At 36.1% G+C, this 19,855-nt stretch overlaps 1 protein-coding gene across 2 annotated transcripts in view; it reads right to left on the reverse strand.

Moving 5' to 3' along the window:
* The window catches only part of SLIT2 (slit guidance ligand 2), a 380,209-nt gene that overhangs the window by 97,725 nt on the left and 262,629 nt on the right, over positions 1-19,855 (reverse strand). For both annotated transcript variants that reach the window (XM_058430212.1, XM_058430211.1), the window contains exons 12-16: positions 13,087-13,158; positions 8,505-8,648; positions 8,231-8,394; positions 3,293-3,443; positions 324-398 (exon numbers count right to left, since the gene is read on the reverse strand). In XM_058430212.1, the coding sequence (XP_058286195.1) occupies positions 324-398; positions 3,293-3,443; positions 8,231-8,394; positions 8,505-8,648; positions 13,087-13,158 (606 nt within the window). The remainder of the gene's footprint in view (positions 1-323; positions 399-3,292; positions 3,444-8,230; positions 8,395-8,504; positions 8,649-13,086; positions 13,159-19,855) is intronic.

Raw genomic sequence — 19,855 nt, forward strand, 5'->3', positions numbered from 1 at the left:
TTGGGGAATAGTAAAGGAAGTTACAAAACATTACTGAACCCATTTTAATGTGCTTAGATTGCTGGATTCCTGCTGTGGCCACATAACAGACCAGCTGTCTGAGTTAAAGTAAGATGCTTAGGCTCTGCTACAGAAAATGTGATTGACACTGTTGAACACACAGAAAAGTCCCTTGCAGAGATTACCCTAAATTCATGTCACAGGTCGTCATCACAGGGAAATTTCCCAGGATTTTTAATATTTTCCAATTTTCTAAGAAACAACTAAAATGAACACAACAAAATGCTACAGAAATTTAAAAAAATAGCTAACAAGTGACTTACATTTTACGTAATTGAGGAAGTTTCTTAAAGATTCCTGTGGCTTCCAACACGGTAAATTCATTATTATTGAGACGCCTGAAGAAAAAAGAAGGAATAGAGAAGTTTTATTACCAATAGTTAGGAAAGGATTAAATTTGATTTCTCAAAATGAATTCTAACATTATTTAATGATACCAGAAAAATAAAAGGAAATACATAAGTCACAGAAGATTTGTGCAACATACTGATAATTTTTCTCATTTTATTCAAATTTTAATCATCAAAATAAAATGTTAGGAAGCACACAGTAAAAAAAAAAAAAAAAAAAAAAAAAAAAAAAAACCAGCTCTCAGTAATCTCTAGAACAAATTTTCTCTAATTTTTTCCACTATCATCCCCACTAAAAAGGATTTCTAGACTGTTTTTTCCCTAATCGTTTGCTTCACAATTGGAACAAAAATTACAGCTTTATTAGAATGCAATTCACATGCCAGAACATTTACCCTTTAAAAGTGGTACAATTCAGTTGTGCAACCATCTTTGCTATCTAATTCCAGAACATCTTCATTACCCCCAAAAGAAACCCCATACTTATTACCAGTCACTCCCAGTGGCTGTTCCCCCACAGTCCTTGGCAACCACCAGGTTACTTTTTGCTTTTATTAATTTTCCTATTCTGGGCATTTTGTATAAACGGAATCATGTAAGATGTAGCCTTTTCTGTCTGGCTTCTTTTGCTTTGTGTAATGTCTTATTCCTATTGTAGCATACGGCAGTGCTTCATTATTTTTTAAGACTGGATGATATTTCATTACACAAGCATGACACATTTGTTTATCCATTTATCCGTTAGGAGGCATTTGTGTTGCTTCCATTCTTTGATGGCTATAACTAATGCTGCTATGAACATGGTGTGCACGTTTCTGCCTGGATATATGTTGTTGTTTTTTGGACATATACATAGGAGTGGCATTGCTGGATCACATGGTTAATCGTGATTAACTCTTTGAGAAATAGCAAAAAAAGATTTCCACAGAAGCTTTACATTCTATGCAAAGCAATGTATGAGAGTTTCAATTTCTTCCACTATGTTACTCTCCCTTTTTTTTTTTTAGCCATTCCAGTGGGTCTAAAATGGTATCTCATTGTGGTTTTGATTGGAATGTCCCTAATAACTAATGATATTGAGCAGTTTTTCATGTGTTGATTGGCCATTTGTATATGTTCTTTGGAGAAAGGTCAATATGAATAATTTAACCATTCATTAGCTGAGTAAAATACCTTTTAATCTAAACTATAAGAGTTCTGTATATATTCTGAATATGTCTTATTAGATACATGACTTGCAAATATTTTCTTCTCAGTACTGATTTTATTGTATAATTAAAAGAATTATAAATCTCTTAAATTACACACATTTGCTGAAGTCTAAATTGGAGGCTAGTTTCCACTATAATTCCTCCATGACAAACAAACTTATTTAAAGTGCTAGGCCAGGGGCAGTGTCTCATGCCTGTAACCCTGGCACTTTGGGAGGCAGAGGCAGGAAGATTGCTTGAGCTCAGGAGTTCAAGACCAGCCTGGGCAATAGGGCAAAATCCCATCTCTACAAAAAGTACAAAATTAGCTGGGTGTGGTGGTGCATGCCTGAGGTCCCAGCTTCTTGGGGGGGATGGGGGTTGGGGACTGAGGTGGGAGGATCCCTTGTGCCCAGGAGGCCAAGGCTACAGGGAGCTATGATTGTGCCACTGCACTCCTGTCTGGGCGAAAGAGTGAGACTCTGTCTCAAAAAAAAAAAAAAAAATTAAAAAAAAAAGTGCTATTGTGCTGGAAGATATCACTTGTTTGTAGTATTATAGGTAATAAGCATAAATCCCTATATGACTATAAAAAGTAAAGTTCAGGGCCTTGGTTGCATGGTCTCCATGCATTTCTAAAATTCCTGGAGCTGTGAAATAGCTTCATGAACTAACAGGAGTAAAAAAAAAAAAATCACTATAACCACAAGATAGTTGGTTTCTGTCAACTCTTTGAAAGGCATTACTTTATTTTTAGTTATTCAAATTGCTAAAAATTAATTAAGTACAGGCATGAGTATAGGCACAGTGAGGTAAACAATAACACACAATCCCTGTCATCAAGGAGCTATAATCTAGTTAAAGACAGAAGGATTATATACAAACAAACAGACAGCGAACTTTGCAAAGCAGTAAATGACAAATACCAGATGGTGCTATACATAAACATGGCTAAGATGTTTAGAGGATGATGAGGTTTCACTAGTTTTTTCCTTGAATTGTTAGAACACTAACATTAAAGGTCCTCTTTTTATAAATAAAGTCAGTAAGGGCAAACCATGCATAGGCATAGAATCTGTAAGTGCTCCAACAAACATTTTAGCACTTAGTATGTGCAAGGTCCTATGTTAAGGCTGTTAAGTGTAAATGGCATCATATTCTGCCTTTTCAGCTTTTCTTGCATTGTTCAGAAAAAGCTATCCTTTCTACTTTAATACTTGATAATCACTGAATCCTTCCGCCCGTAAGTCAATGAAGTAGTAAATTAGGTAAGACGGACTCCTTGAATCTATTGATAGTTTACAGAGATTGAAAATGGAGGCTCTCAAACTACTTTATTTAGTTGCTATAAGGATTAAATACATTAAAAAACTAAGTACTTACAAAACAAATTGGGAATAAATAATACCCAATAAATAAGCATCAAATAAATACCATTGTTATTAGTATGAAGTGCTTACTGAATTTTGAGAGATAAATTAGTTTCTGTACTTAATCGTATGGTTAGCTAGAAAGAAGAACGAAGGTAGCCTCTAATATATTCTTGTACAAAGACGAGTTATGCCAATGTAATGCATATTAATTAAAATTAATGCAATTATTAATAATAAAAATGGCAAGACAAACATTCCTATGCTTTAATGCTTTCATTCCCTCCATCCCAACCAGAATTTTGTTGGGGGATGAACTTACAACTCTGCAGTGTACTGGGGAATGTGTTCCGGGATTTTGTTGAGCTTCTGATTAGAGCAATCTACTGTGGTTCCTTCACAGCGACACTTTTCAGGGCAAGCCAAATCCGCAAAGCAGTCTCCACTTAATTTTGATCGATAATCTTCTGTACCTATTGAGAATTCAAACCAAAAAAAAGATACTGAGTCTAAAGGTTAGAATATTTATTAGTTTGTAGGAAGAAAAAAGTAAGATAACTATAGATTATGTAGCAGGGAGACAACTTGGGGTATTTTGGTCAATGGATGTCAGGAGAAAGGTTAAAAGAAAGGCTTGGAATTTTCTGGAAAAAAGAGTGACCAGATTCACATGACAGGAAAACATTAATAAAGTTGAGCTTTTCACAGCTGTACTTTCTGCTGATCCAATTCTGAGTCATTCTAGCCTATTTCACAGCTAGTCACACAATGGATATTAATTATTAAAAAGTTTATTTTTTCCTCTCTGAGTCAAGAATTGAAAATATATCCAGTAATAAACATGATCCTATATCTCATTGTAAATTAGGGCTTTCAAGGCAAATAGATATACTCAGGCTTTTAAATTTTCTATGGACTTTTCACTATTCTCTCCCTCTCACATAATCTCAGAGATGCCTAAAAAGCCCTCTTTTTTCTTTTTGATTTTGTAGAAAGAGACAGGTAAATCCTGATTTAAGCCTCAGCAGCTTGTCATGCTGTAGAAAGCTGCGTGACGTTCCATGGTGCTTGACGGAACCATGTTTTACTCATACCTCGCAACCACATGGTTAGATCAAGCACAACAGAAAATCTCGCTACATTATCACTACACCAACCACTAGGCCAAAGGTAAGACCAAGAGGGAAATGGAGGGAAGGAGGAGAAGAGCTACAGACGTTCTGGAAATGTAATACTGTTTACATGACATGCATTCTTTCCGCAGAATGTTTATGACCATAGTAAGAGTATTACTACCGAAGATTTCCTGGAAACACAAAGAAGGGGCTATACGGAAAAGGTGCCTCCACCATTCCTCAGAACTGCAGAATGGAAACAACAGCTTTCGGGAACAACATCCAGGAAGAAGTTGAAGGTGAGCTACAAGGACAACAGAGAAGCTCAAAAGATCTGTGGTTTCCTCTTGAAAAAAAGGTGCCAAAGACCAAGACTAGAAGAAGGTACATCAGGATTGAAAAGGGAGGGCATTATGTTTCAGATCAGACATTTTACTTACAGCCAAAATGGTGAATTCCTGCAAAAGTAAAGATCACCAAGAAGGAAAGAAAGAGTAACCCCAATTAAGATTAATATACATATTTATAAAACTAAGCTCTCTTCCTGCTTTCTTTATTATGGGAATTATTGAAAAAATAGCATGGTGTGATGGGAATTGTCATGCTTTGTAAAATTTTATAAATAATATTTTGAAGCACGGTGGTCTCACAAGAAAATCAATGTAATAAAAGATGCATAGTGCAAATTAAGTTCTCGATTCCTTTAAAAGATGAGCTCTCAAGGCCGGGCGCGGTGGCTCACGCCTGTAATCCCAGCACTTTGGGAGGCTGAGGCGGGCGGATCACGAGGTCAGGAGATTGAGACAATCCTGACTAACACGGTGAAAACCCGTCTCCACTAAAAATACAAAAAAATTAGCCGGGCGTGGTGGCGGGTGCCTGTAGTCCCAGCTACTCAGGGAGGCTGAGGCAGGAGAATGGCATGAACTCAGGAGGTGGAGTTTGCAGTGAGCCGAGATTGCACCACTGCACTCCAGCCTGGGAGACAGCGAGACTCCGTCTCCAAAAAAAAAAAAAGATGGACACTCTGCAAGACAGATTTTCTTTCATCACTGCAATATGTAGAATGCCATATAAAATGGTAGTAGGGAGGTACACACGTAAAGGTGAATGAAAAACTAATCATGGAGATCCTCAAGGACAATCATTAGAACATTTGGATTAATCCTTATGTTGTAATGTACACTGTTTAATTAACTATTCAACTTATAAATAATGTTTCTTAGTGGAAATGGAATCAGAACTCAAAAGAAGTTTGCGATGGTGAATATAAAGGTTTCATTACATTTGACAGTTAATGCCATGATATTTATTGAGGATCTGGTGTCTTATGATTTAAGCTTCACTCCAAAATGAAATAAGAGTACACAAAGTCTAAGTGACAGGTACACTGGATATCTTGCAATTCAAATAATCTGTATTCAATGGAACAGTAATAATGCTTATTTTATGGTGGCTTGTTGGGTGGACTCAAATTTTAATTAAAATTTTTGGAAAAAAGGGGAGGAGGCCCAAATGATCCTTTTGAGTCCTGGCTTGTACAATTATTATGTTTAAAGAATATAAATTAAATTACCATAAATTGAAACTTAAGACACAATATTTGACATAAAAGATAATATCCAAATCCTATTTTGGCTGCTGTCAGTAACAGGGAACAACTATATCAGAATATATGAAAACAACCTGACTTTCGTTCTTTATTTAGTGAATTGGAAATATTAAACTTATCAATTATTAATTAAGTATATTTAAATGAAATAGCTTGAATAATTTGATACCAATTACATTACTGCCATAATTTTAGGATTTAAATCATATTAATGTTTTATTCTATAGGTAGTCTGGTGTTTAAAATATGGCTTTTTCTGGTTAAATAATATCTATCAGATTACTTTCCACTTAATTGGGTAAAGTAATTAATATTAAACATTGTCAATGAAGGCCAATCAACTGTTCTTTTCAACATGTTACTTGTTATGCAGCCAGTATAATAATATACAATGCTATCGATCATTCAAGCTCAAAATAAGTCATATCACCAAATCTACTAAATCCTTAAAATTATCCAAATTGTAATTCGATAATGGCAAGCTAACAAATATCTCCTTAAAATAGAGACTAAACCCAGAGTTCTTCTTAAGAAAATAGGGGAAGTTAGACTAACACTGTACACTAACGCTGTAGAAATACATTTTAATCTATAGCTCTTAAAATATTTTATAGTCTAGAATATACCCAAGAGATGATGAATGTGGCCAATCGATACTTAACATAATGGTTTAAAACAAACAAGTCAAGAGGCATTTTACACAATTGGCAGGCAAGGAAAAATAAGTAAAGAATCGTATTTTAAAGAGCTAGTTCTAGAATCATCAGTCTTGATAGTGTTACGATTGAAGTGGTAAAACATTGCGATTACTTTTCTTAGGAACATTTTCTCCATCTGCCTAAATTATTCAAGGCATTTTGTGCCCATGAACTTCTGATGCTTTCACATCACACATCAATATTCTTTTTTTATGGAGTTATATTGTAATTCTGGATATAGAAGAATGTAAAGTCATAAACAAATAAGAAACAACTGCATATAAACAAGCAGGGAGCTGCTGTTTTTCTATAAACAGTGAAGCAAAAGTAAAGCAATAAGTACAGTTTTTAAATATAAGAATGTATAAAAAAAGTAATTTTCATGATTGAAAATGAAATTCTGTGTGTCTGTAACTGATTTCATGTAGAACTAGCTCTTTGACATCAGAAAGATCTCTGTCTTTAAAACCAGCTCAATTAGCTATATTTTAAAAACAGGTTGGAAGGTCAGATATACAATGTAAGGAGAGAAGATGATTTAAGTAGAAAGCCATAACTTCAAACATTTTAGCTACTGTGAGAAATTTTAGATAATGCGCCAAAGTAAAAGAAAGAGAAGAAAAGGTGGAGTTTAATAATATATATGTTTAACATCAGAAGCTGCATGCAAAGGTCAGGATTTCAGGAAACAGCTACAAGTGATATATGCATAAGTCAATCTATCTATAGAGTATCCACTGTACTTTCAGAAGCATGCATATCAGTTTTAGAAGCTATATTTTATAAGGTGAGGAAAGGGTGTCTGTAGTTAGTCCTACTACCGAGCAAAACCTACCTGGAATGAAATACTGTTCTTTAGCTAAATAAAAAAAGAGAAAAAAAAAATAGAAGATGCACCTGAATGTCAGCAAGCAGAGATATGAGTTATATTCGATTAAGAATGGACTAAAGTTACTACAATTAAGTGAAAAATGTATATTCACAGCTGTGACTGAAGTACAATAATGTACAGTGAGTAGTAAATGCATCTATAATTATGGACAATAACCAGCTTGGTTCTTATACTAGCTTTTTAGTATGAAATTAACTGCCGAATATGAAATACGCCTGGAATAGTTAGGTAGCATACTACCAAAAAGACATATAATGTATTCTATCACAAAAAAGGAAAATATTAGATCAAAGCAAATAGTAAACTTGAATGATGGCAGCCTTTCATTTAATATCAATACAATGCATTCATATTTAGCTTTTTACAAATAAATGCAATATTCCCAAAATATTTTAAAAAATAGCTTTTGGAAAAAATGCATCCTCACAGTTGTATGCAAAATAAGGGAATGCAAACTGAGAAAGTGCATTCAGAGTAAGAAGCAAGGGATCTGGAGTCCCTCCTGGCACCCCTGTACTTCTGAGCCCAAACAAATCATGTAACCAAGTCTCAATTCGCTTTCTGAAGAAACGAAAACACAGTTAATTACTTGAGGTTGGTCAATACCACAAACATGAGACTTAACATACTTTAAAGGTATTCTGAGTTAGCTAAAAGGCTCTTGTTAAGTTTGAATTTTGGAAAGGTACTATGAAGTATCTAGGCATCTTTTTAACTTGGTCAATTGCCTATTTTCTTCTGCTCTATATGGTGTCAAAACGTTACATATAGAAGTATTATTTGCATTGTGTCTACAGTTCTCTTTATTTTATTATTCATGGGCAGAAGAAAAAGAAATATGATTCTACAGTGTTCACTAATCAGCCGAAGGCCAGCTGCTTTTGTTAGGTCTCATGTAACCATTGTTGTTGGTCACAGGGGAAATAACACGTGAAGAAATTACCTGAACAACGGAATTTCTTGCTTTTGATCTGTCCAATTCTTTTGTTTGCCAGGCGGCGGGGGCTGGTGCAACGAGCACCACTGGTCTCAATCGGGTTGGTATGGAGATAATCCGCTAGCCACTTGAGATGGCAGTCACAAATAAAGGGGTTCTGGGCCAAATGCCTTTGGAAACACATACAGAACAGTTTTATAGATGACTTGCAATGGACTCAGCTCTTACATTCAGAGTGGAAACAATGTCATCAAATGTGATCCAAATCACTTTTACATACATAGTCTGAATGGCCCGAAGAGGTGAAAAGGTCCCCTTGGCGATGGTCTGAAGCTTGTTGTCATATAGGGAGAGAAGGTTCAAGTTGTGGAGATCCTGAAAAGCATCTACCCGAAGGCAGTTTATCTTGTTGGCATTCAATAATCTGTTTGATTAAATAGTTGTAGAATTAAAGCGTAGCATCTCATTAACTCACCTGCAAGATTTTGTGCTTTTTAAGAAAACCCAGTCAAGAAATATATTTCTTTTCACCTCAACACTAACATTTTAACTTTAATAATTTAGGAATTAGAGGCTGGAGATGTGGGGTTTTATCATATAAAGCAAAAATGATGTGATCAAATGAACCTAAATCTAATGGTACTTATACATATATTCAATACAAATATTAACCATTTCCTCTGGAAGATGTAAAGGTGGAATAGTACACAAAGGTGGGTGAAACCCAGCCTCCACTGGCAAGGACACCATAAAAATGCCCTAAGATATTTTTAATCCCTCAAGACACTCTGTGGAAAAGTAGTTCATGCTATTCTCAAAACAGTAGCTAGTGTGATCCTTCTAAACAAGGAACAGATCATGTCACCCCTTTCCCAGAACCATGCGACAGCTCCCATTTGGCTCTGAGCAGAAGCCTAAGTCGTCACAACAGCCTGACCTGTAGCCCATTCTTCAGAACTCTGCAATCTTCCCAGTTCTCTCCTCCTGGCTGTTTCAGCTCCAATCACTGATGTCCTTGCTCTTTTTTAAACACACCAGGCTCTTATATTCTCTGTCTGAAATGTTCATCTCCCAGATGTCAAGCCTGCTCTAATACTGCCTTCTCCACCCAGCCTCCCGGACCCCTCTCCTTAACACATGCAGGCTGTTTTTTGATGCCTTCTCAACCCCTAGCACTCTCAATTCCTTTTACTTTGATCTTCTTTTTCTATTTTCTAAAGTATATATATTTTTTCTGCTACACAACTTATTATGTTACTGCTGATTGTCATCTATATGCCTCCCTACCCCCACAGTAAATCATCCATATGTCTATTTCATTTCCCTTCCTTTCCCAGCTGCCCAGCACATACTGGGAGCTCAATAAATATCGGTTGTTGAATGAATACTTTACAACCCTCTTGGAGAGTCACATGGTACATTAGTATAGGCTGTAGTCTTATATTAAACACCTGTTTATAATATAAGATTTAATAGTAAATAAATATTAAACAAAAATCTTATATTGTAAACAGGTGTTTATAATATAAATATTAAACAAAAAACATAATTCCCAACAAACTCCTTTTTTCCCCTATATACTATATCAATATTCTGTGGAACTGTGGTTTATGGATTATACTTTGGCAAACATCATTCTTGTGCATGTGACTCTGTGTGAGCTTAGGTTTATTCTTCAGCATGTACTCTGCTCTCCACTTTCCTCAACCACCTTCTGAACTCAACTTCCACCCAACAGAGTACTCCTCCCTCTGGATTCCTCAAAATGTCATTCCAGGCTATGCAGTCTTGTCACCTGTTTTATGCAGACCTGCTTATTTGTCCAATGACAGTTTCTCCCTCTTCAGGAAGGACAATTTTAAAAAAAATAATATTCTTTTTCTCCAACCCCAACAGGCACCACTGGTCTCAATAGGGCTGGTATGGAGATTATCCGCTGGCCACTTGAGATGGCAGTCACAAATAAAGGGGTGCTGGGCCAAATGCCTTTGGAAACACATACAGGACAGTTTTATAGATGACTTGCAATGGACTCAACTCTTACATTCAGAGTGGAAACAATGTCATCAAATGTGATCCAAATCACTTATACATACATAGTTTGAATGGCCCAAAGAGGTGAAAAGGTCCCCTTGGCGATGGCCTGAAGAGTGTTATTATACAAGGAGAGAAAGAATATTTTTCTCCATGGGGATGGATAAATTTTTTGTTTAATTTCCGCCTTAAGAGGGAGAAACTGTAGGCAATACTTGATATAGCATCAAGCTATATTTAGCTATATTTAGTTCAGTGGTTTGACACTTAGAACTTTTAACAAATATGTAACAGCTCAAAAAATATGTGTCATGTGGTTTGGGTATGCCTCTTTATCTAACATACTAAAAATATTTTCTCCTTTGACAATAAAACAATCTCTACGTTAACATGGGGTATTTCCATTTTACTTGATTTTTTTTTTAAAGGTGCTACATCAGCAACATGCGAAGTGATGACTTTCTCACGGTGACTCAACTGGCTGTGCTCTTTTGATTCCCCATCAGGAGCTGAAGCTTTCATCTTCCCTCTGGTATAGGTAATACCTTCTTAAAAGCCTTCAAGAAATGGTGGGTGATAGGGGCTAATTAACCCCATATCTCTCCTCCCTGGGCCACAACTCAAGGAATGCTGACCTGTTCTTTAATTAATAATCTAATTGAATGAAGCAGTTAGAGAGCAAACAAGGACAATGGAATTGTGTGGAGCCTGAGGAAACTGAAAGATGTTGTTTTGCATCATCTTGCATCTATGCAGTTTGTACTCACTTTAACTCAGTGTGGCCCAAGGAATAGTAAATAAATATTAAACAAAAATCTGTTTTGTTTCTTTTATTTCCCTGCCTCTTCTCTCTAATATCTGACCAACCAAAACTAAGACACTTAACTTTACCAAGTTCTCAGCTAGCTGTAAAGAGATAATCATGCCATTCTTTCCCTCTGGCAGGCTTAAGAATGAGCCTTAGTGTAGAAATGAAACTTTATAAAGATGGCTTTAGAAGTAAGGTTTATCTATATAGATCTCCATATTTTATTAGCATGTGTGTTACATCAACCACCAATAAGTGTGCATGGAAAGAAACAGAAGGTGACACTTTACGTATTGGTAGTAGATAGGGCAGTGATAGTAACAGTGATTGTGAATAGCTGGCATGGAGAGTAATTCTAGGGGAATGTGGAAGAATGGCAGAGAGGTGAGTCACAAGTAGGCAATACTTGGTTACAGCATCAAGCTATATCTACAATGTGTACAGACATCTAGACTGTGAATAGCATAATTTTATCAAATTAGTAGCAATATTTAATAACAGAAATGCAAAGCTTAGAAAAATCTGAAACCCAAATAAAGTCATTAAGTTACAAAATCAGTATTTCTCATGACTCATTGGTCTACTGTAAAATAAATTTACTGGGTTATGTAGCACTGAGAGAGAATTGGGGCGGGGGTGAACAGAAAGGAGAGCACTATACATAATAAGGTTCATTATTGTTTCATTAACACTTTGTTTCATTTGTGTGTGTGTGTGTGTGTGTGTGTGCGTGCAATGAGGCGTAATGTAAAATACATTTCTGCGTAATGGTGAAAAAGTTTAAGACATGGATAATAGGATGTACTTAAGAACATAAGCTTATCAATTCAGGAACATACACACGCACACGCGCGCGCACACACACACACACACACACACACACACACACACACACATATATATGAAGATTGTGGGATTAGGAATAAGTCATTACCAAATAAATGCCAAGAATTAAATACACTCCAGAAGGAAAATAACATTGTATACATAAGGATTTTAAGGCAGATTTACTAAGAAAAAAATCAAAACACAATTATCTTTGTATCTAAAGCATATAGGCCAGTGTATGCTCCAAATGAGGTCCTCTGATGATATGAATAGAATTTGATGATTAACCACCAAGTTTTAATATTTGCATTTTTTTCCAACTTTACTTTTCATATGGGCATGCATTAAAACACATGGTGTTAAATCCGCTTTTTGCAAATATATATAGTAAATACTTCTTTTGAGACAAATGAGTAGTATCTATTGTCTAATCAGAGTGGTCTTTGATTTACAGGTAATTCTCTCTCTAAATGTTCAGTCTGAGGATTATTGTGTGTTACTGCTCACCGCACACCATCTGTGTTTGAGGAAGTTATTGCAGCACTGTGGCTCCTGCAGATTCTTTGGACAAAGGTTGCTGAGTATATCACCAAACCTTTTTTTTTTTTTTTTTTTTTTTCGACAGAGTCTCGCTTTGTCGCCCAGGCTGGAGTGCAGTGGCACGATCTCGGCTCATTGCAAGCTCCGCCTCCCTGGTTCACGCCATTCTCCTACCTCAGCCTCCCGAGTAGCTGGGACTACAGGCACCCACCACCACACCCGGCTAATTTTTTGTTTTTTAGTAGAGACAGGGTTTCACCGTGTTAGCCAGGATGGTCTGGATCTCCTGACCTCGTGATCCACCCGCCTCGGCTTCCCAAAGTGATCACCATATTTTTCTCGGTTCCAACTACTGGTTACATTAAAACAGAGATGTTTCACAAAGACAGGGATTGTAGAAGCTTTAAATGATAGAGCAGCCAGAATGCATACATTCATGATAGTGTAGATAAAATGGTTTGGGGACTATTCCAAAAAGTTGTTTCTTCAAGTAAATAATCACGAATGTTTGCTTGACTAGACTACTGTTTCTTTTATTAAACTAGTATCATTTTGAGTCAAATTTTTCCAAAGCCTCCATAAAAACATGAGACAACAAACTGGCTAATATATATTATTAGGCTCGAGAGATCCAAAACAATCAAATACTTACAGGAGCTGTAAGGAAAACAGTCCTTCAAATAAACTTTTGGGGAGTTCTGTGATTTTATTTCCATAGAGGACACTGAAAAAAATGTTTTAAATGAAAAAATTAGACATCAAACCTGCATAACAAATTCATCTAATACATATTTACTCAGGCATACAGGAAGCTAGTAGGCAATCAATACACACATCATAAAAGTTACAGCTGAGTAAACAAACTTCATTTGCAAATGTCTTCTGCCTGATTACAGATCAGATATATACCTACTGTAGAACATTTGGAAAACAGAAAAATAAAGAACATTTTATATATGTATATACCATTTCCGCTTGCATTGCCATTTCATAGAAATGTTTCCTTTTAAGTTGTTTTTCTACTCACACACATACACAGTTCATATGTCATGAGAGCACTCTATATATGACAAAGAATGCTAAGTGTAGAATCAAGTATAGAAGAGTACATAATGACATAAAAGTCCTCATGATACAACATTAGTAAAAAAGAAGCATGTTAAAGTATTATGTTAGTTTTGATTTAAAAATATATACATATAGGCCGGGCGCAGTGGCTCACACCTATAATCCCAGCACTTTGGGAGGCCAAGGTGGGTGGATCATGAGGTCAGGAGATCGAGACCATCCTGGCTAACACGGTGAAACTCCGCCTCTACTAAAAATACAAAAAATTAGCTGGGCGTGGTGATGGGCACCTGTAGTCCCAGCTATTTGGGAAGCTGAGGCAGGAGAATGGAGTGAACCCAGGAGGCAGAGCTTGCAGTGAGCCAAGATAGTGCCACTGCACTCCTGCCTGGGTGACACAGCAAGACTCTGTCTCAAAAAAAATACATATATATGCACAAAATAAAAGGGAAACATATTTAGATGGCAGATGATTTGCCATCCAGAGGTGATTTGAATTTACATCTACATATTTTTGTGTATTTTAATATATCTCTAAAATAAGCATATATTATTTTCAAAGATCAGAGAGATATTCTTTTGGGAAATAAACAAATGGCTGCCATAACATATAAAGAAAAAGCTGAAATGAGAATCTAAATAACTGATATGTTTGGCAGCAGTATATAATCTCTTTTTGAAAAGGAAGAAAATAACAATACAAGAGAGATGAATACGTGAGGGAAAAGCTGTTCCTCTTTCGAGATGTCAGAGAGAGGTAAGGTGTATTATAAAATGTGAAGAAAATCCTCAAAGGAATAAATAAAGCTGGGTGCTATTATAGTGTAAAGAGATATTCCATTTGTCTCTTTAGATTCCATGATATAACTATAAAATAGAACATGCAATTTTGTTTGCAGAAAACGTAGATTTCTTTAGAAAAGTAAATCAATTAGAGAAGAAACCATTTTAAAAATCAAAGAACAAAAAGGATTCTATATTGTCCAGAACAAGGTAGAAAGGGAATTAGAAAAGGTAAAGCATGAATAAATATATATTTTTAGGTCAAGATTAAGAGAAGAGAGGGCATTAGGAAACACAAATGAGTAGATTAAGATGGCACCGGTTTGGGATATTCAATTCAGTATCTTTCAATTCATTCATTCAACAATAGAGATTGTGCACTTACTATGTGCCAGTAACTTTGCCAGATTCTAAGTTTGGTGCTCAATTCAATTGAATCTGTCATTTTTGAATGCCCATCATCTGCCCATGTCTCAGGCACTGATATGACTGAGATAAAGAAAGTATGGCTTCAAAGGGCAATCCAAAAGAGTAATTTTGAATAGTCTTAAGAGTCTGATACTGTGAATCCACTGCAATTTAGAAAGGAACAAAGATGTATATAAATTGTGGAGGATCTGCATGAGTATCAAGGGGTGGACAATTTAGTAGGTTGTTCACTTGAGACTTTTGCTTTGAAGGTTGGCCCAAATAGCATGAAAGGAGAACAAGCTAGGAGATGCATCGTATTTATATTGTGGAATTATTTTTTTCCAATAAGTCACTGCTTTCTTTAAGACCAGGTTAAAAAGTAACAGATGCTATTGTTGATGAGACAAAGTGGGTAAATGGCAAAAAAAAGGAGGAAAATACACTAGGATGCAGGAAATCTATCTGTACAGGAATTATTGCTATATGGAGTATCAACCATAAAATAATAAAGAAATACTCAGTGTACTGGGAATGACATTTCTCCAAAAAGGTTTATCAGGACTAGGGCTGGGTACAGTATTTTACACAGCAATGAGATCAAAATGACAGCAAGGAAAATAAGTTAAAATATAAAAAATCCAAAGACAAGGATAGAGAAGTTGGATGACAGCCCAGGAAATAGGGCCAAAAAATCTATAAAAATGAGAGAAAGAAATATCATCACATAAAGATATAAACTAAGAGAAGGCCAGTGAGAATTTGTCTTACACTGTTGGAGGAAAAGAAATTTTTAAAAGAAACAAAGGCAAAAGTGGAATCAGCTGAAACGAAAATCAATACATGAGGGATGTGGATAATATCATCCAAATACCAGGAATGACTAATGGAGTATCTTCTCTACAGTTTCTTATACATGACTTATGTTCAGCATACCACATAGACAGTATATACATATGCGCTTTTATATGTGTATAACATACAAATACTCTGATAGAGTTTTTTTTTGCTAGTTTTTTGGAATAATAGGGAAATTTTAAGGCAGCTCTTGTACCTGCTGCTATAAGGAAGGCCAAGAATGTTAAACACAGTTTAGCCCTTGTGAGTTTCAGCATTAGGACAGTAAGAGGCAGCAATAGCTGGTAGCTGGTGACCAGTGTTTGAGCTCTCGTGCTCTTGTTGAAAGCTGGCAAAGGCCAGGCACAGTGGATCACGCCTGTAGTCCCAGCACTTTGGGAGGCCAAGGTGGCCGGATCACTAGATCAGGAGTTCAAGACCAGCCTGGCCAACATAGTGAAACCCCGTCTCTACTAAAAATACAAAAAATTAGCCGAGTGTGGTGGGCAGGCGCCTGTAATCCCAACTACTCGGGATGCTGAGGCAGGAGAATTGGTTGAACCTGGGAGGCGGAGGTTGCAGTGAGCCGAGATTGCGCCATTGCACTCCAGACTGGGTGACAGTGCGAGACTCTGTCTCAAAAAAGAAAGCTGGCAGAAGACAACTCCTAATGAAGAGAAAAAAATGTCCAAAATAGGAACCTATAAGATGACTATCATGAAAAAGGTGTCACGGGCAGAGACTTTATTATTCAAAAAAAGTCAAGGAAATTATACTTATAAATTTTTTTTAAATGTATACATTTGAAAATTGTAACTCTAAGTGATTTTTAGAAGAGTACAGTAAAGATACAGCAGAGCACAAAACAGAGGTGCTACCTTTTAATTTTCATTGAAAACCTGTGGTAAAATGCAAGATACTGGGCAGGAGAGTTAACAGCAGTTTAGGAAAAGGTTGCCAGAAATGTAAGTACAGTATTAAAGTCTTCCACTGTAGACCCCTGTAGAATGTGGGAACTAGTTAAGGAAATAAGGAAATTAGAGTAAGTGAATTAAAATAATTTACGAAGGGCTAATGAAAAAAATGGGAAAAGAGAAAAATCATATATCGAGGATCTTGGGCATAAAGAAAGATTCTCTGGGATAATTGAGATCCAGAAACATACAAATTGCTTTGTATCAAGAGATGAATTTGCCACGGCCATACTTATTATCTCTTGATGTTTACTCTATAACAAAGCCAGCAGGGAATTAACTTTATCCTCATTTTAGAGATGTAAGAACAAATACCCAGGGAATTTAGTAACTAGCTCAGCCTCTAACTAGTAAGTACTACAGCCAGGATTTCAACACAGCCACCTAGTGTCCTAAAGGTGATATGCTTAGCAGTATACTACATTGATACTACACTTAAAACGTTTTGTTACTATAGAAGGAAGTTTCCAAGTAATAAACAGAAAACAACAAAAATTGTTTACAGACAATGCTAAAAACACTAGTATGCTGAATTCTTAAGAAATTATTACTAAATATTATAGAAATCTTGTTGATGTCACATTGAAAGAAATTTTAAATTCCCTGAAGATAAAACGACATGATGAATGTTTGGTTTTTGTTTTGTTAATATATTGCATATTATACTATGTAACAATATATTAATATAACATTATAATTTTATATAATACATAATAAAAATAAATGATAATGTTAATAAAAAAAGTATAGGATTTCTTAGTAGGAGAGGCCTTAAAAAACATTAGGTAAATCAAGTCCACTTGTCTGTAAGAGATGAAATTTGGTGATTAAATAACTTGAAATTTTTATTTATTTATTTTTTTGAGACAGAGACTCACTTTGTCGCCCAGGCTGGAGTGCAGTGGTGCAATCTTGGCTCACTACAACCTCTGCCTCCTGGGTTCAGGAGATTCTTGTGCCTCAGCTTCCCAAGTAGCTGGGATTACAGGCATGCACCACCATGTCTGGCTAAGTTTTGTATTTTCAGTAGAGACGGGGTTTCACCATGTTGGCCAGGCTGGTCTTGAACTCCTGACTTCAAGTGATCTGCCTGCCTAGGCCTCCCAAAGTGCTGGAATTACAGGCGTGAGCCACCACGCCTGGCTGAAGTTTTTATTTTTTAAGTAGAATGCAGTAGAGCTGCTTGGCATCATATCACCTTTAAACAGTTTTATTTATTTAGCAAATGTAGTGATTATATTAATCTGGCTATATTCTTGAGTACAGTTCTAGAAAGGCATGGTATTAAAACATTAGGTGTAAGCAAAACTTGTAAGCAAAATTTTTAGTTAAATAAAAAGAGGTGTTGCCTTGTACTTGCATGGTTTTTGTAGTAAACTACATACTCCCAAGTATTCTGTTCCCTTCTGGAAGATTTTAACTCCTGGTCACTATCATGATCTCCAGCAGAATTCTCTTCTGGAAATCTAGCTTTCACTGGCTTTCCTCCCCCACCCTAATTACAATGTCCCAGACCTGTAGTTACAATTGCATTCTCTTCATTATTTCAGTTTCAAGCACCCACTACTCTCCAGTAGCAGTGATATTTTTTGCTAATTCTTGAAACATCTAGCATACTCCTGCTAAAGGTCCTTAGTATTTAAGCGCTGCCTCTGTCTTGAATGCCTTTCCTCTATATATCTGCACTATCTACACAGTTCACTCCCATAGCTCAAATCTTTAGGTCTTTGTTGATCATCCTATTTAAGGTCTTAGCTTCCCCCCAACCACAGCATTCCTTATCCCTTGTTCTTCTTTTATTCATAGCATTTTCATCTACAGATAGATGTAATACTATAAATATAGGTAAATTTTATGTATACTATACATTTGCCAGTTTATCACTGGTCTCCTCCATGAGGCAGGAATTTTTGTGTTCTGGTCACTCTGCATCTCTAGACACTCTACTAGGGCCTAGTACATAATCGGGCCCAATACATTTCTTTTGAACATATTAACTGTGGTCCAATGAAGAAAAGAGCTATTGCAAATATGTGTAGTTGTATATTTTATGGAGGGGAAAATAACTTAATCTTTGGAAAGTGAATTCAAACTGTGAACATGACCAGGAAAATGATACGTGTTATAACACGTGGGCTTTCTCTAAAATAACTCAAGTTATTTGATTCTTCTCCAGTTTATCTGTTTTGCAGTATTATGCAGGTATTCCACTTTCGGCAAACAGTTTGTAATCTTCCACACTTTGCTACATTTTGAACTGGAAAAACCCAGTGACTTAACTCCCTGACTTAACTGCAGTTTACTTTATCCACAAGTAAAGATAAAGCTTTTCCACGGCCTTCTAAAACAACTGTGTGTGTGAGTGCGCTCATTGTGAGGCCTTAGATTTCAATGTAGCAAGCATGTTATTTTACATGTGTTAGCACATAGCAAAAGGAGTGACAACACACTATTTTATTGTTTATTAGATTACATAATTTATAACCATTAATTACAGGAACCCTGTTTACCAACAAACATAATGTAATTTATTGAGAGAAGTAAATTATAATAAGCTATTCTATTTATAATTTACTCTGAAATATCTTTAAATATTTTCTTTTAATTCTCACAACCACAGAAGTATCAATTAACATCATTAAGGCAAGAGCTTAATATCAAACTCTGCAAGCCAGCCGACATAAATTAGAATTTCCCACTGATTTCTCTTCTTCTTGACATTTAATGGTTATCTTTGAGGATCAAAGTCGTGGAGAATCAGGAACTGACATGCTGATTTGCCTTTTGTCCTTCTGTATGACGGGGAGGTTGTCAATGTTTACTCTGGATAGTATTATTGTTCAGAATGGTGCTAACAGTACTTTATGGACAATCTGACTGGGTGATCTGAGTTTTACATTGAACCTAGTTATTTTAGAACCTGACAGTACAGCCTGAGAGCAATACATGACTACACTCTATATTTTCTGCCAACAATTGTTCCCCTAATCTTGTGCTTCTTCTAGTCAAAACTCTCCAAAACAAAAACAAGCAAAAGTGAACCCAAGCAGATACTGCCACTTAAGTAACCGTTTTCCATTTTTCTTTTTAAAAAGAAAGCTGTAGGTTTTTTTTTTTTTTTTTTTAACAGACTAACATAGCAACCTGAACACTCATATGCCCAGATGAGCACTCCGATCTAGTTCTCCCCTTGGAAAGAGTGCCAGCAAGTTGTTCCACCAACTCCAGGGGTTTATCTGGGTCTCGCACATGTGTATCTTGGCATTCTCATTGGCTACCCCCGACCTCTGAAATCTGAAAGATTTCGCCAGGAATTGACATCAATAAGAACCCTTCTCTGAGTATCAGCTC

Source organism: Hylobates moloch, unplaced genomic scaffold, assembly GCF_009828535.3.
Source record: "Hylobates moloch isolate HMO894 unplaced genomic scaffold, HMol_V3 SCAFFOLD_17, whole genome shotgun sequence".
NCBI classification, from domain to species: domain Eukaryota; kingdom Metazoa; phylum Chordata; class Mammalia; order Primates; family Hylobatidae; genus Hylobates; species Hylobates moloch.